At 33.9% G+C, this 18,949-nt stretch overlaps 1 protein-coding gene across 1 annotated transcript in view; it reads right to left on the bottom strand.

Annotated features, from left to right (window-relative positions):
* Positions 1-1,065: 1,065 nt before the first annotated feature.
* The window catches only part of NAF1 (nuclear assembly factor 1 ribonucleoprotein), a 42,228-nt gene continuing 24,344 nt past the window's right edge, over positions 1,066-18,949 (bottom strand). Inside the window, exons 5-8 of the mRNA XM_043566288.1 lie at positions 12,455-12,615; positions 9,016-9,067; positions 5,377-5,479; positions 1,066-1,930 (exon numbers count right to left, since the gene is read on the bottom strand). Of these exons, the coding sequence (XP_043422223.1) occupies positions 1,467-1,930; positions 5,377-5,479; positions 9,016-9,067; positions 12,455-12,615 (780 nt within the window). The 3' untranslated portion in view covers positions 1,066-1,466. The remainder of the gene's footprint in view (positions 1,931-5,376; positions 5,480-9,015; positions 9,068-12,454; positions 12,616-18,949) is intronic.

The raw sequence follows: 18,949 nt of genomic DNA, 5'->3' as shown, positions 1-18,949 counted from the left end.
AATACTAGTACTTTAGGTACAGAGGTTCAAAGAATGCTTTTTACGCCTTGGTGATTCTAACGACTTGTTGATTTACTGTAATGAATGGTAACATCTTACTCTTTCCATTCTTAGAGAAAAATTTTTTTTCAGTGCTTCCAGATACAATCTCAATTAATTCTAACAATGTCCTATGAACTAATCCATGACAGTTAACTCCTAAAGAGAAGCTACAAACACATTTCAAGAAAGAAAAATGAAGTACAACACATGATAAAGTCAATGTACGCCAAAGCCAGGGCTTCTCAGGTGGGCCCCCGGAACCTGGCAAAGAGTCTCCTCAGCCTTCAGGGATGTGAAGAGGGGCCTGGGTGCAACCACAGTCCACAGGGTTGTGATGAATGGTCTCCAAATTACCCCAATGTGCATACAAATATTATTTTCTAAGAGTTTCAAGGAATAAAAGGTCGGGAAACAACAATTTAGTAGAAACTGATGTGAGAATCAGTAAAACTAGGCCCACTGGGTAATCTTAATTAAAACTTGGAATCCTTAGGTTCCTCATTGTTTGTTAAATAAGGACTAGTTTAAAGTACTTCTAAGGCCTCTTCTATTTCTAAAATTCTGTAATTTTCCTTGCATTTACATTTCATCATGTAAAAGAATACTCAGGAGTAATTTAATTAAAAGCTCTAAATTCAGTCATTCCATAAATACTTATGAAGCACTAATCTGCAGCAGGCACGTGAGAATCTGAGAAACAGATACAGAAGACATAGTGTCCTAATATGGGGTTACATATATTTTATTGTGAATAAGTAACATACTTTATCATGAATAGTCCTTCTGTTCCTTTAATTAAATAGTAAAATCTACTGCATAATGCCTCAGTAATGGAAATCTGCATAGATAATGAAAAGTCTGCCTATGCATAATTAATGAATGTTAACTTTAATTATAGTCAGAACTTCTACCAATATTGAAGGCTTTATTTCTCTGTACCTTCACTTACTTGAAAAAAAAAATTAAAGAACATTAAAAATTACTGGTAAATTGCATTTACAATCAAAATCAATTTGCAAAGCATACATTTGTAAAAATAGTTTATTTTAAAGACTCTCAATAGGATTTCAGCATCTTATTTTCAGATATATCAAGAAGACAATGTGTTCAATATACTTTAACCCATGATGAAAGTTGCTCCAGATCTATTAGACCTATATACACTATTTAATTGAGCAGAAATAGGGAAAGCATGGATTCAAAGTTTTAATTAAATATTACATAATTGGATATCCCCCTCCACAAAAGTGAAATTTTCATGATACAATTTCACAAAGGTTACAAATATATATCAAGTCACGACTGAAGGAATCATTTAGTATTTTACAGTGTTAAAAATCTAGCTCCATAATTGCTTTCTTTAAAAAAAAAAAAATCCTTCCCATATAAAAAGTCTACATTTCTCCAGAAATGTATACATTCCCCTAGTAGTAGGATCCAAAGTGAGAAGAATTACTATCTCCAGAAGAAGGAGGTGGAGGCAGCGGGGGAGGGGGTGGGGGGATGGAGTATGGTAAGGGAATTAATGGATGAGGTGCCATGTTTGGTGTAGCCCAACCCAGGTTTACAGATGTAGGCGGTGGAGGTGGTGGCAGTGGTGGCAGAGGAGGAGGGAGTGAAAAATTATGCATGTCAAACACCGGCGGAGGAAAAGGATACTGTGGCATGATAGTATTATCTGGTCTCTGAGGTGGAAATCCTGAAGTCTCCTGAAACACCATCTGTTCTGAGTTATAAAACTGTGGCGATGGAGGCCTGCCATGGCAAGGTCGAGGATATCTACCCCGGGAAAATCCTCGTGTGAATTCTCTGTTGCGATATCCTTTTGAGTGCTCTGAAGCAGAGCTATGAGCATTCCAATTCTGATGTACTTCTGAAAAGTTTTCACCTATGAGTGAGGAAGAACGCATTAAAAACAAAATTAAAATGAATTTTAATACATCAAAAAACACAGTATAAAATTTCAGTAATGCCTTTTCTTTAACTTCCAGGATATCTTATGGTAGCTAAAAAAGCCTAAGTCTTAAGGTTATAAACTTTAAATGAATCCACAAGGCCAGAGGATGAGGAAGGGCAATAGATGTTTCATAAGAAACCACGGAGGACACATGGAAGTGGCACAACATTTCCAAGGCTGAAAGAAAACTCAGTGTAGGATTCTATACTAAATGAAAATATCCTGAGGAAAACGGAAACCAAAGACATTCTACAATAAAGAAAAACTAATTTATCTCCAGCAGACCTACCCTGCCTGACAGAATGACTAAAGCAAGTTTTGTAAACAGAAACAATAAGAAACTTGAAACATGAGAAAGGAGGAAAGAACACAACAAAAATGAGTAAATACAATAAAGTGTCCTTCTCTGAGTTTTCTAAATTATGTTTGAGGTTGAAGCAAATATTATAAGAGTTTTTGTGATTCTAATTATATATATATGAAGTATTTAATGCAAATTATATTATAAACTAGAGAATAATAAAGGGACATAAAGAGGTAGGGTTTCTAAACTGCACACAAACTGGTAAAACAATGACATCAGTAGGTTGTGATAAGTAATGTATGTACAATTTAATACCTACAGCAACCACTGAAAAAGTTATACAAAGAGACACATTCAAAAACACTACAGACAAATCAAAATGGAATTTAAAAAAAAGTTACAGTACCCACGGGCAGGCAGAAAAAATAAAACAGAGAAATGAAATCCAGAGAGAATAAACAGGAAAGGGCAGACTTGAGCCCCAACATATCAAAAATTACATTAAACACGAATGGACTACATACATCAATTAAAACAGATGGAAATGCTTGGCAGAGTGGATTAAAGAACATGAACACAAGTCTACAAGAAACTCACTTCAAAGGATATAGTTAGGTTGAAAGTAAAAGGATAAAGATACATCGAAAGAAAGAAGTAACTACATTAATATCAGAAAAAGTAGGTTTCAGAATAAAAAAAATCACCAGAGAAAGAGGGAGACAAGTGAATTCAACAACATATGTAAAGAATTATACACCATGACCACGTCTGGTTTACTCCAGGGATGCAAAGTCTGGTTCAATATTCTAAAACCAGTGTAATCTACCTCATTAACAGACTAATGACAAAAAATTGTATCATGTTATCAATGCAGAAAAAGTACTGTCAAAATTTAATACTCTTCAGTCATAATTTTTTTAAAGCTACAAAAAACAGGAACAAATGGAAACTTCTCCTTAACTTGACAAAACAGATGCTCTTCTTGAAAACCCTATACCTAACATTATACTTAATGATGAAAGACAGTGTTTTCTCTTATGATCAAGAACAAGCCACATGTATTCAACAGTGCCAGAGAGCTAAGGGAGACCAAAAAACAAAAACAAAAACAAATACAGTCTGAAAAACAAAAAAGGAATACTGTCCCTATTTGCAACTGATGTAATTGGCTAAGTAGAAAATCTCAAACAAAAAACTCCTAGAACTACTGAGTTCTGCAAGGTCACAAGACAGAAGCTAAACATACATATGTTAATTTTATTTCTACATTCTAGCAACAAACACATAGACACTGGCATTAGCGATGCAAAACCATTTACAATGAATTGAAAATGAAATACTTAAGTGTATACTAACAAAAAAAGGTACAGGATTTATATTCTAAACACCACAAAATTCTGCTAGAAAAAAACAAAGATCTAAATTAATAGAGATATATACATGTTTGTGCAATGGACGACTCAATACATACAGTTAACATATTAATTATCTCCAAACCAATAAACAGGTTTAAAACAATTCCCATCAAAATCCCAGCAAGACTTTTTGTCAATATAGAGATTATTAAAAATGCACATGGAAAAGCAAAGCAACTAGAATAGCTAAAATAACTTGGAAAACTGTTAGAAGAAAAAATAAGAGAAAAATCTTTTGGAATATATGTCTGGACAAGAAATCCTCAGACTCCACAAAAGAAAATCAATTATATATTAGGGATTCATCGAAATTAAAAATTTTTGTTCTGCAAATGGCTCTCTTGAGAGGATAAAAATACAAGCTACAGGCTGGAACAAATTATGTACAAGCTCCCATAACTCAAGAGTAAAAAAAGCAGAAATACAGTTACAAAATGGGCAAAAGACATGAACAAATACATCACCGAAGAAGATTTACAGATAGCACATAAGGACATGGAAAGATGTTCAAAATACTTAGCCATTAGGAAAATGCAAGTTAAAAACACAATTAGATTATCACTACACACTTATGAGAATGGCTAAAATAAAAAATGGTGGCAAAACTAAATGCTGGTGAGAATGCAGATAAACTGAGTCACTCATACACTGGTGATGGGAATCCAACTATCATATAATCCAGCAATTGTACTCCTAGACATTTATCCCAGAGAAATGAAAACTTGTGTTCACACAAATACCTGTACACAAATATATAAAACAACTTTATTCCTATAACCCAAAATTATTAACAACCCAGATGCCTTGCATCACTGTTAAACAACCTATAGTATATTCATACCATGGAATACTACTTTGAAATGAAAAGAAACAAATTTGACAAATAAAACAATCTGGATGAATCTCTGGGAAATTATGCTAAGTGACAAAAACCAATCCCTAAAGGTAACATATTGTATGGCTCCGTTTATATAACCATTCTTGACATGACAAAATATATTACAGAAATGCAGAAATGATAAGTGATTGCCAAGAGTTAAGAAGGTGGGAGGGAGGGAAGTGGGAGTGACTATAAAAAAGGCAACATGAGGGGTGGTGGAAATATTCTGAATCTTGATTGTACCAATGTCAATATCCTGGAGGTTGTGATATTGTACTGTATAGTTTTACAAGATGTTACCATGTCAGGAAACTGGGTAACAGGGATGCCAGAAATCTCTATTATTTCTTCCCACTGCATGTAAACCTATAAAAAGTTTAGTTTTAAAAAAGGGAAAAGGAAACAGGAAAGGTATAATGAAAGAAAATGCATGTTAAAAAATAAAATACCTTGATTTAGATATTAAGTACTATATCATTTAATTCTAAACATGAAAGCAGAGGTTACTTAAGAAAAAAAATGCCTATACGCACAACTGACTCACAAGCTTTTATCTATCCCTAGAAGCCACTTTTACGTCCTTACGCTTAAAAAACTAAGGTTGAATACTCCTCATGGCTCTCTTCCATCACATTTCACGCCACGTAATGCCTCCAATGTTAGATGGATACCAGGAGGTAAAAAGAGAATTCAGAGGTTTCTTTCAGTTTTATTAGTAATGAACTTAACATAAACGTAAATGAAGATTAAAAAATCACTGTATATTGCATTTACTCACTTGATTCATTAGACTCAGACTTGAATTTTTTCCGGCCTTGAATCTGAGATTTTTTCCTCTGTTTGGCTTCTTTTTCCTTTTCATCATCACTGAAATCTAAGGCCTTGCAGAGGAAAATATATAGATTATGTCACATGGAATTACCAATTCATTGGTACATATTTGGAAGTGAGAAAAAGCCTATTATTTAACACTGACCCCAAATAATAAAAGAATGTTACTCTTTTTGATAATATTTTCTAGCAATATCTGAATTAACTCTTAATTAACACAGGCCAGAGTACTCAAGCCTTTTTATCTTTTAATTTCTAGAAAGTTTCAGATAGGTAACTTCTTTTCTCCCAGATTGGTAACTTTAAAATGCCAAACTTTAACAACCTTCAGATACAGATATTCCTTAGCTAGAAGACTGACCTCAAGTTTAAGAGTCAATATTCATCATAATGCCAGCTACCAAACAATGCTAAAGGGAAGGAATAGTTAGGAATAAGCAAATTACATAAATTATCAGATCTAATATAAAAAATATTCAAAAATTTATATATACCCATTATATGCCAGGTACTGTTCTAAACACTTTATAGGTATTAATAATCTTAGTTAATAATTATATTTTAATAATATAATATCAGGTATATTAAAGGTTATAAATAAATAATAAGGCACAATATGGGCAAAAAATCACTGTGGATGCTATTTAGATTGGACTGCAGGGAAAGGCTTATTAGATAAGCAGATACATGATGATCCGACTTCCAAGAGGAAATCATTTTAAATTACAAATGGGAAGAGTCAGTCTTACTTACAAGAGTAAGAATTGAGATTCACTGTTCTAGCCCAAATACCAAAGCTTAAAAGCTATATATATTACGACTTCTTAGAATAATTTTATTATTCTATTAATATCAAAAAACAGATATGTTTTACTTACACAGGTTCACTGTGTATGCATGTATATACATTAAGAGAAATAAAATGTATATGAAAGTTTTTTTATGAGACTTTCAGTATAGCCTTGCTGAAATAAATTCTAGGTCAAATTTTCCAAGAACCAAGAGTCCATATACCTCAGAATCTATAATCAAATTCGAAAATATCAACGTTAGTACCTTCAAATACATGACATTTTATTGTTGATCTCAAAGTGCTAAGATTTTTAAGCTCATGTTAAATCTAATATCTGCCAAACGCTAGGAAAGTATTGAGATCAGATGGAAAACACTGTTTTCCCTGAAGCTGTTCAGATGAGATTAAAAAGCCAATGAACAAGTACTATGACTCAGTGCTATGTGAGTATAGGACTGAAGAAAGGAAAAAAAAAAAGGGCAAGGGAGATGTTTGTTATGAAACTCAAGATAAATCTCTAATGAATTAGCAGTGAAAATAAAGGAAAGAGAAATTTCAAGGAGAATATGTGAGAATATGTGCAAAGGCATGGTATATTTGAGACATGAAATTGGTTCTGTAAGGCAAAGTGAAAGCTGCTTATACAGAGAAATCAGATGATGAAACTGGAGAATAAAGAACCTTATGAGCCAGTCATTGGGCGTGTCCTAAGAGCAAGAGGCCGGTATTAAAGGATTTTAATTGGCATTGGTTTATTTTAGAAGAGTGCTTTAGGTAATAATTTTGCTATCATCTCCTAAGGTCAGAAAAAAATTCACTGTTTCTTGTATACACATTAATTGAAATTTATACTCAAATACCTTACTTCAACTACAAACTACATATTCACGTATCAGAAATGAATATGGAAATGAAGTACATTCCTTATACATAATCTATGATTAATGTCAGGCAATAATTCTATACTACAAAATTTCATCATAATAAACTTTAAATCTCAAGAAGTTTTCTCTTATTACAGAAATAAGGGACAATCAACTACTTCAAACAACAACAACACAAAAAAACCCCAAAAAACCCCATGAAGTATGCTGGGTTTTCATTTTAAAATTAACCTAATCATGCCAATTTTATAAACAGTTAACATTACCATAATTAGCAAGTTCAAAGCTTAGGTCTAAAACAACAGGGATGTATTAGAATATTTGCATTTCACAAGAAATATGTTAAGACCTTTGTGAATTTTCTCAAATACTTTTTTTTTTTTTTAACGTTTATTTTTGAGAGAGAGAGAGACAGAGCATGAACAGGGGAGGGGCAGAGAGAGAGGGAGACCCAGAATCTGAAGCAGGCTCCAGGCTCTGAGCTATCAGCCCAGAGCCCGACACGGGGCTCAAACTCACGGACCACGAGATCGTGACCTGAGTTGAAGTCGGACACTTAACCAACTGAGCCACCCAGGCACCCCTTAAATACTTTAAAAACATACAATTTCAGTATGAAGATACCCTAAAAATAACTAAGAACACTAAGTAAACCTCAGAGCCTTAACAGAAATCACATGTATACCTAACATAAATTAGAAAACATAATCCCATGGTAATGTGGAATTAAACTAGGATCACTCACTGGTTAAATGACTCTCTAAGGGAGTATTACCTGATTCATGCCTCAGCAAACTTAGAAACTAGCATGATTCTTCACCACTGCTTAAAAACATCTAAAATGAACAAAGTTAAATCTACAAATACCAAGAATTTATAATACTGAGAAACTTCATCAGAATTAGTACATTTAAAAATTCTCATTTATAATATTCTTTCTTTACATTGTATAAATTCATGCTATTTTCAAGAAGATATATACTCATTGCTGCAATTTTTGTATTTTAATAACTTAAAAAAAAGAAAATTTGCCTAACGATCTCCATGGGAAGTTAAATAATCATTACTCCCGACTATTCCACATCTCTAGAAAAACTGTCAAGCTACTTTGAGACATAAAACTAATTTGGCTGACATGAATTCAAGAAAGAAAATCAAGAGTTCTCTTTTTAGGGAGGTAATTCTAAAAAAATGAAGAGGTAGGTAGATTCTAAGCAATTTTTTTTAAAGTTTATTTATTTTGAGAGAGACGGAGAGAGAGAGACTGACCATGAGTAGGGGAGGGACAGAGAGGGGGAAAGAATCCCAAGCAGGCTCCTCACTGGACAGGGTTCAAACCCATGAACCGTGAGATCATGACCTGAGCCAAAACCAAGAGTCGGATGCTTAACCGACTGAGCCATCCAGGTGCCCTGCCTGATTCTAATGATTTTGTACCTCCAAAAGTAAGGCAGCTTATTAAAATGCACCATTAATAAATGTCTTCATGCCCCCATGGTTAATTTACTAAATTAAAGAATAAAATTGTTTTCAATGATGACAATTCTTCCTTTACCAGCTGTCCACAAAACTGATTAAAAACATAGTAAATTAGGAGGAAACTGATAAACTGATAAATATTAAAATATGGCTGAAAATATTTTTTTCCCAAAAATTTTTTAAAAAATATTTTTCCCAATTGTTTTTTAATATTTTTTTTCCTAAAATGATCAATCAAAAACTCTCATTGAGGGGTATAAAACAATCACCTGGGAGATGGAAACATTACATAGGTAGGCCCAAGGACGGCAGTGTGACTGCCAAGCAGCATTAAGGACCTCGTTAAGGTCAGGTCAGGTCAGGTATTACACTTTATAAAATCAAGTCCTGTATAATCCCTAAAATATTGTGTAAAGAGACTTATAGTTACTTCTGGTGGTGGTTCCTGATCATTCTTCCATGACGCATCTGATCCCCTATCCCTAGAAAGAGAAAATAAAAAGTCAAAAGAAAACAAGAAGTACTTAAGATTCTGCTAAGTGTTTATTAGTTAATAGTATAGAAAATAATGAAGTAGAAGACATGAACTCAAATCTTAATTTTGTAATATATGTGAAAATAAGAGCAAAAAATAAAAGGACCAAGTGTATATTCTTCCCTTGTTTCAGAAGATGCGGAAAGCTAATAAGGAAAACACAAGAACTGGACACACATAAATATTAGAACCAGGGAACCAGAATAAGAAGCCAAGGCTGTGTGTGGTGTGCAGAGGAAAGTGGTTTTGCAGTTCATAAGCATCTCCAGAGGCAATGACTTTGATGATACCTGAGCTCAGTTCATAAAGTTCACTTCAACAAATGCTTATTCTACACCAACTATAGGTCAGACACAGTTCCAGTGTCAAGGATACAAAAATGACCAGGAGGCATTCCCTTATTTAAGATTTTACAGGTATAATGGTAGAGATAACAACATGATATCTTCTGTATTTACCTGAGGGCTATCAATAATACTTCATGAGTAACCAAACCTTACTCCAACAGTGTTTCTCAAAAGAGAAGGCAGAAACAAGCTCTCGTTTGGTAAGGAATATTTTGAAGAGTCTGAAGGACAGTATAATCACAGGCATGAACTATTTTTAGTGGACAGTTTTATACTCTACAACCAACAGAAGTACATATATTATTAAGTAGGACTAGGATTTCTGAAAGCTCATCTTTATCTTCTTAATCTTTTTGATTTCTTAAGTTTGACAATATCTTGTTACTCAATTACATTAAAGTGTTACAGAACTTTAGGAGATGTCCTCACTGCTTTAAATTAAATCTCAAAAATAAATGAGGTTCTCAGTTATTAATTCATTAAAATCATTATTAATCTACAATCCATAAAAATAAATGTACAGATGTCAACGGGCTAGCAGAATACGAAAATCATGAAGTCTGCTCTTTTGGTTCAAAACTTTGACCCTGTCTATGAGGGCACTATCAATGATTTTTCTATTTACAAAAAAGCTATTATTCAATAATTATTAGCTTACACCTATGCAGTTAACACAGTTCCAGTCCCCTTGTAACATATATGCCATCTCATGGCCTGGGGTGCCCTTAGCAAGAAGCTTAAAGACATAAATGGAGAAAGTTCCCCATTAGTATATTTACCACAGAAAATCAAAATCTACTGAAGAAGAGATCAAGCAACATTTCAAAAAGCACTTTTAACAAGAAAGTAAGCTCATGGGAAGCCAAAATTAAAATAGCCTTACTAGAGGTGGATAAACTAGAGAGGAACTGAACTTCTCTACCTCAAAGGCAAGTACTCAACAGAGTTCCCATGCAGACATCAAAATACAGTCTAAAACAGAATAATCTTTGTCAGGTGGGGCTTCTGCAGGGTGGGCCTAATTTCCCAATTCTTTCTTTCCAGGACAAAATTCTTATTCTTGCAAATCAAGAACAAAAACTGCTTCTACTATTTAAAATCTACTCAGTAAATGTCTTCAGGAAATCTTTTTAAGTGTATCTGTTTTAAGCTAAAATATTTTATTTGCTAAAAGTTAAAATTATGGCTGAAGCACCTGGGTGGCTCAGTCGGTCAAGCGTCCGACTTCGGCTCAGGTCCTGATCTCACAGCTCACAGGTTGGAGCCCTGTGTCAGGTTCTGTGCTGACAGTCTGAAGCCTAGAGCCTGCTTCGGATTCTGTGTGTGTGTCTCTCTCTCTGCTCCTCCCACCGCTCATGCTGTCTTTCTCTCAAAAATAAATTAAAAAGAAAAGCATTAAAAGAAATTTTTTTAAGTTAAAATAATGCCATAACTACAGCAACATCCTAATATTTAAAGCAGAATGAAATACTATTTTAAGACATGATTTTATTTTTAACGTTTTAATTTTTTATTTTACTTTAGAGAGAGAGCATGAGTGGGGGAGACAGAGGAAGTGAGGGAGACAGAATCTCAAGCAGGCTCCACACTCAGCTCGCAAAGTGACACAGGAGGCTGGATCACACCACTTTGGGATCACAACCCAAGATCCCAAAATGCAAGAGTCAGAATGCTCAAACTATTGAGCCACCCAAGCGCCCCTTAAGGAATGATTTTAAAACATGACTTTACTGTCTATTTAATTCACCTTTCTTTTTAGCAGTTATTTAGAAAAATCAACCTCACCAACTCAGGCAAAATGTTTCCCTCAGATAATTGTGTAGATTCCTAAACACGAGCTTAATGAATTATCAGGAACAAAATTTTCATCTCTAAAATGATAAATGAATTCAGAGACTTCATTTACTATGTAAATACTTAAGAGATTTTTCGCCATGCCATCAGGACTAGCTAGTACTTTTGATGTAGCTCCAAGGCTACTCACTGACTAAAGTTCCTGTATGTTCTGCAAAAACCACACTCCTAATGCTTCAACTATACTTCAAGTTTCCCATCAAAAGAGAGCTAGACCTAAAAGGGACTTGTGTGTCAAACTGAATGCAAAGTATTTTTGGATTTAGGATCCCCTCTCCTCCCCCAATCTTTTGAAGTGTTTCTTCCACTCCTAATTTTATAATATTTTTAAATGGTTTATATTCATTTCATCATTCCAAAGCATTCAACTTTTTTTTCCCCAAAAAAGCTATTCTACTTGAACTATATGCCACTGATTTAATATAAAAATTAAATTATATAATTATAATAACAAGGTCAACTAATAAAAACAGCTCTACAGCTAACATCTGGCAACACAATTAACACATGGAAATGCAAAATTAATGAGTACCATAAACATGCAGAAATATTACTTCCATATGCCATAGGCATCATTTAGCATCTTATAAAAGGGAGAGCAGTAGTTTGTTGGTTAAATCAACCGTTTATCAACTTGATACATAACTTTTCAGGGACATATTTTAGTCGTCTCTTCTAGACACTTACAATTTATAAGCAACTTGAAATGTACTCATTTTGTTTTTTTTCTTGAGAATTACAAAGTTTTATTAGTTAAGCCTATAATGTAATCCAAACTAAATAATTTTATTTAAAATGGAAAAGAATTCTTTTTGGGTGGTAATACTAATACTGAAATAGCATGTATGTTAGAAAAGTATATAATGGAAAAAATATGATTTAGAATTCAGAAACTTTATATGGTCCAAACGTATTCCTACTAGCTGACTATGTCTTTTTCGGTTAAAGATATAAATCATCTCTACCTGTAAAGTCTGATAACAAATTGTACCTTTCAAAGATTTTATTAGGAAAATAAATGAACTGTTTCGAAGACAGATTATTTAACAATAATGAATGAACTTCACTGAAAATTATTCCTAAAATATAAACACCACATAGGCAGACAACTAACATGTCAATAACATACTTACTGTTTAAGTTTTTCTGTGAATATGTATTGGGTGAAGTCTTTCATTGATGGAGCAAAATACATAGTATCCTTTATTTTAATACCTTTACTCTCAATGTGCTCTGAAGAATTAAAACGTAACACATAAAATGGATGTGCAACAGGTCCAAATATCTCAAATATCTATAAAATAGAAAAAAACATAAAGACCTCCTTTAATATGTAAAAAAGTAATTCAAACAGTAATATTTTTTAAAAACTGGTAATTGTTATAATAAGGTAATTCTCTCATGTCAGAACAATAAAACTGTATTTCTATTTAAGTCATTTTTGCATAATCAGTCTTCATATTTTGATTATAAATGCATCAACTCAATCCAGATTTCCTTTTTATGAATTTAAAACAATTATAACAAGTTTGTACCTTATTAAATTCAAATCATTTTGGTGGTATACCAATTAGATATAAATTATCTTTTTTTTTATTATTCCTCATTTAAGTTGTAAAGTATGAAGAAAAGAATTACAATGGATAACTTGAGAAATAAAATGCTGTGTCACTTGGACTCTTATGACACAAAACTTAAAAGCTAGCTTCTGCTTTAATGGGTATTCAATCATTTCTGCTGTTCCCATATGGTAGTTAACATTTTCATAAAATTAAACCACAACTGTTTCTAATTTAAAACTTAGAAAAGTAGATTTGAACTTGAAGTTGCTTATTTTTCAAAAACCAAAGAAGCTACACAGCCTTTAACTTTTATGTAAAGCAAGTACTTTCAGTACAGACATATTTTATTTCCGAAAATGTTTTAAGAATGATAAAACAGGGGCGCCTGGGTGGCGCAGTCGGTTAAGCGTCCGACTTTAGCCAGGTCACGATCTCGCGGTCTGTGAGTTCGAGCCCCGCGTCAGGCTCTGGGCTGATGGCTCGGAGCCTGGAGCCTGTTTCCGATTCTGTGTCTCCCTCTCTCTCTGCCCCTCCCCCGTTCATGCTCTGTCTCTCTCTGTCCCAAAAATAAATAAAAACGTTGAAAAAAAAATTAAAAAAAAAAAAAAGAATGATAAAACAAAGCCTCTTGTTTTCAAGCTCTTCTCAAAAGAAATACCTAAATTTTTAAAAATAATGTTTCTGGTAATAAATGTATGTATGTTATAGAAACTGGACATGACCAATATTAGTGTAGACTTCTATAGTCTTTTTTTCTATTAATAAATTTTTCCTTTTGAGACCACACTGTAGTTTTGTATACTACTCCCTTTTAAAACCAAAGGTTGCATTAAGTTTTTCCATGTTCTTCGTAAGTATATCTTGGTAGCTATAGCACACTCCTTTATAGATCTGGCACAATATATTTAACTTGTCTCCCAGGACATTTAGGAAGCTTTCAATTTGCTCAATATGATGAATGATGCCATGATGAGTATATTTTTATGTAAATTTACATAGTTCAGGTTTCCTGAAAATTCATTGGTAAGTGGCAGAATTATTGGAGCCAAGAGTATGATTACTATTAAAACTCTGGATGTAAATTACAACTTTTGGGGCACCCCTGGGTGGCTGAGTCAGTTAAGCTTCTGACTCTAGATTTTGAGTCATGATCTCAGGAACCTTGGGATCAAGCTCCGAATCAGCGCTAACCGTGCAGAGACTGCGTGGGGTTCTCCTTCTCCTCTCTCTCTCTCTCTCTCTCTCTCTACCCCTTCCCCACTGTGCTCTTGTACTCTCTCAAAATAAATAAATAAACTTTAAAAAAATTACCAAATAACTTTCCAAATAGCTTTGGTCATTTTAAACCAACTGCACTGAAAGTATGTTTTAGTACCTTCTCAGTTCTTGATTTTTAATAGTAAATACTCTCATTTTATTCTCTTCAGTATACCATTCAAGGTTTTATTAAATTTTCAGTTAGGCATAAAACAGGCAGGGTACCAATATTCTGAAGACATGAGTACCCTAAAAACAACTAGTAGTATTCAATACAAATGGCAACATATTCTGAAATAACACTAATAGCATAAAAAATTTATCTTTTTGTATTTTTAAAAGAAAATAGCAAATTTGCTTTGAAAGGATCTAGATACAAAGAGCAGACCTCTTCCAACCGAACTGCAAAGGACCGAAGGGATATCCTGGAGCATGACTCTTACTGGTTTACATTACATAAAGTAACAGATTGTCTTGTCACTTTTTTAAAAGCCTTAACAATTATTGGGGCAGCTGGGTGGCTCAGTCAGTAGAGCATCTGACTTCAGCTCAGGTCTTGATCTCATGGTTCATGAGTTCGAGCCCCACATCGGGGTCTCTGCTGTCAGCCTGCAGAGCCTGCTTCAGATCCTCTGTTCCCCTCTCTCTGCCCCTCTCCCGTTTGTGCTCTCCCCAAAATAAGTAAATATTTAAAAAAAAAAATTAAGTCTTAATTCTTTTTTAACTTTGATAAATATAGACAAATCTCATTCTTCAAAGTTTGGACAGGGATAAAATGAGTTTTTGAAAAATTTCCTATAAAAGTATAATAATCATTGTTTGCAACCTGGTACATAAAACTGTTTCCCAAGGAATGGTTCCCTGGATAAATAATTCCATATCCTGAGAAATGATTTCACTAGAGAAATGCCTTAATAGCCTCAGGTTTATATACAGACTAGTTTGAACTAACATTCAAAATTCTTGGATAAAAATCAAAGCATGCTTAGTTCACTATTGTTAAGATCTTAAGTGTTGATCAGCTGTATCTATGAGAAAATCATTATAAAGTTTTAAGTAAAATAACACCACATACATACAACAGGTGACAGGAAGCTCCATTAGTGAATCCACATATGGCTTACACAAAAACTGAGAAGTATTTATGCTACTAACTTGAATAGCCACAGGAACACTTAACTGAGTTCACATAAGCAATTTAGCTAACCCAGAGTTATAGAAAAAAAAAGGGGGGGGTGGGGTGGGGATTTGACAATATTTTAAACTACTATCAGCTTCAAAGTATAGATTTTAGACTGGCTAATACCTGAAAGCTAAACTGTGAAGAACGACTTCAGACAAAGTAGGGCTCAGGCCAGCCCCACTTCACCTCACAGTTTTACCCCTACTCAGTCTTCAGACCTGCCCTTGAGGATTCTGCAAGAAATCCTGACTACAGATGGAAGGAAAGAATGGCTGAGACAACAGTGTGAGAAACAAAACTTAGGATAATGATGTCTAAGATATTTACTTTAAGGAACGCAAAAAGCTTTCTTTATACTCTAAATAGTACATATTCCATAGAAATACTCACAAAAATCTAATCCAACTAATGTTTTATACTTGCCCTGTCATTTGAGAGGTAGTTTTCAGTGTCCTTCCACTTGGCTCTAGAATATACTTACCATCTCTTACTTAAAAGCAGTATCTTTCTGCTAAAAGAGCTCAAAGGATTCCTGTCACACACAGAGGTCACAAACACACACCACTACACCACATTACACAGATCTAGCATAGGGTCTGTTAGGAAAACAACTGACAAGAAGAGAAGTACATTCATTCCCCCAAATTCTCATTCTACAGCATAGTCCATGCTTAGATGTTCTACATGCAGCCTGGCAAAAGTTCTAGTGGCTGGGGGCCAGCATGAGACAGCTGGCTAAAGATGCATCGAGAACACTCCACAGCCATAAAGAATTCTCCTATCAATTACTATTTTGACTTCCTATTAATAAAAATGAAGAAAATAAGAGTATTTTAGTTCACTGGTTAGATTAAATGATTATTTCAATCACCCTGTGTATTATTACTTCACAAGTTGCTGGGGGAGGAAAAAAAAAAAAACACTGTATCAAACTATACTTACAGAAAATCAACACATACTACCAACCAGACTGTAACAAAGTATTCTTTAAATAAAGAATCTTTAAAAAGATCTTTAAAAAAAAAAAGATCAGTAAAAATTTCTGCTCAATATTTGACAGGGAAAACATTTCATTGTTTCATTAGAAAGTAAAGTACATAATAATTAAAAAACAAAACCTGTTCTAACAAATACTGAAGACTAAATGCAAAACAAACAAGTAATTCATGTTATATAGGGATAATATATTGCAAAGGTTGGTCAATTTTTAAATCCTCTGGTATTAAAGAGCTAAACATTAAAAATAAAATTTTATTCATTTATCAAAAGGAACTATTTATCATCAGGATTAAAGGGCAAAAGGTAGAAACACAAATCCAAGGTCACCTTCCTTATATCAGTAGGGAAGGGGGAGGAGGTTTAAGGGAAATGCATCAGACAGACCAAATGGGTTGGAAACTCAATTTTATTTCTTTTTAACTTTGTGATCTTTAAGTAAGTGGGGATAATTTCACTTGCTTACAGAATTTCAATGAATTTTAAAAGATATACAGGGGTGCTGGGGTGGCTCAGTGGGCTGAACAACCAACTCTGACTCAGGTCATGATCTCACAGTTCGTGAGTTTGAGCTCTGCGCCAGGCTCTGCACTGACAGTGTGGAGCCTGCTTGGGATTCTTTGTCTCTCCTCTCTCTCTGTCCCTCCCCTACTCATGCTTTCTCTCTCTCTCAAAATAAATAAACTTAAAAGAAATAAAAATAAAAAAAATATACAAAATATCACTGTGGCTCATTATTGTTGAAGGGCAGAGGAAAAAGAAAAGATATACAAAGGTTTAACATTGAAGGTAAAACTAATTTAGTGTCCAAATAAGATCTAAAACAGAGTCAATTTCATTTTCTGATCAATGGTTTGATATTCCCAACTCTCCTCTCCCCTGCCATTATATTGGGGAATCATTTCAAAGTGCTTCCATTTATGATCAAATATTTTTTAAAGGCTTGTCACTTCTTGAATTTACAAAGCTCTCTATGTAAAATTTAGAAATAGATTTAATTTTTCCCTCTAGACTTATGTCACATAACTAAAGTTAGAGGCGTAAATGTTACATTTTTATCTGATACCTTTCAAATTCAAATGACAAAAGAGCTAATATTAACATTAGTCACGATTATAGAATTAAAAATTCAAATGTAATGAGAGATATTAAGAAATGTGAATTTAGAGGCTTTTAACTGGCTTAGTGTTGGGTATTGTGAAATTAAAATTGTCTAAGCTAGCTATTTAGAGAAAAAGGTAACTGTCACAAAAATCATAAATAAAAGGAATCATGGAAATGATCATTTTCAACTCCTAGGCAGAAAATGAAGAAATTATGTTTCTGTTCCCTCTTCTCCTCTCCCTTCTTCTACATCTTTCTTGAGGACAGCGAGAAATGCTTTGCTTTTGCACCGGGCAGAACACTGGTTTCTCCTAAAGAAGTATATATGCCCAAGGGCACGGAGAGCGGCTCATGACACAGTCATCTACTCATTTCCCATCCCTTTTCTCTCTCAACCTTCTCTGAGGTACAGCCCCCAGCATATCTCTAACACCTCACAAAGGCACCAGCAGAACCCATACTTGAAAGAAAAGGACTGAGCTTAGGTATTTGAAAGACAAAAAAGTACAGCACCATCCTTTAAGCATTAAATCATCTTTCTTCCCCTCACTGACTTTCTCCAGCATTGCCAAAATAGATTAGCTCTAGACTCCAATTAATTCTACCACTGATTGCTTTACAATCCTAAGTCACTCATTTCTCTTTGGTAAATTAGCCTGTCAACCTAATGTATAGATATATATATATGATTTTATATATTATAAACTTAAATATACTTGCATTAAATATAAATATAAGTAGGTAGTATAAGGTGGTAGGATCCTGATAAAAACCTGAGCTCTTTCCAACTTGTGTTAGAATGGGATAGCAGGGAAATGGCAGAAAAAAGGGAAAATTACATGAATGATCCAATAATATAATTAAAAAGATATGCTTTTTTTCTGATTAGATATAAATTAATTGTCCTAGAACAAAAAAAGAAGCCGACTGTTGGCTACCTGGGGAAAACTAAACCCCAAAAAGCTACTTCTTATCTGTCTTCAACACAATACACAAAGAACTGTACTCTGTATGGTGCAGAAATGCTGAGGTGAATAAAGCTACCCCTACAGCCGAAAAAGGAACACTTGGTTGGTATTTATATTCTTGACTTTACATCCTTTGCTGACTGCTCAAAATTGCACAGACTTGGTAACATGTGAAGTCTTCCATATTAAAGATGGACATGCAGAGTTGTTCCATTCGAAGGATGTTACAAGGGACTCAACTTTATGTTAAGTACTAAAGTACACATACTCATAATTTCCCAGAATGTGCTTACAGTGACACTTTACAGCTATTGCTGAAATCTTTTTCTACTTTTTCTTTTTTCCATCCTCAGATTCCACCAAAGGAAACCAAAGTCTAAAGTTTTGAGAGCCACCACTCAAAGGCACTCACAAACCAAAAAAAGGTTAACTACTACACTGTAGAAAGTTTCCTGCACTCAACTTTGAGTACTTGGAGATATTCAATATGTAGAACCACTGCCTCACAAAGTACCTGACAAACAGGAAAAAAATGTATTTTATATTTAATGATGCAAG

The sequence above is a fragment of the Prionailurus bengalensis genome, chromosome B1 (assembly GCF_016509475.1).
Source record: "Prionailurus bengalensis isolate Pbe53 chromosome B1, Fcat_Pben_1.1_paternal_pri, whole genome shotgun sequence".
Lineage (NCBI taxonomy): Eukaryota > Metazoa > Chordata > Mammalia > Carnivora > Felidae > Prionailurus > Prionailurus bengalensis.
Note: the sequence above shows the minus strand (reverse complement) of the source record. Positions and strands in the feature narration are given on the sequence as shown.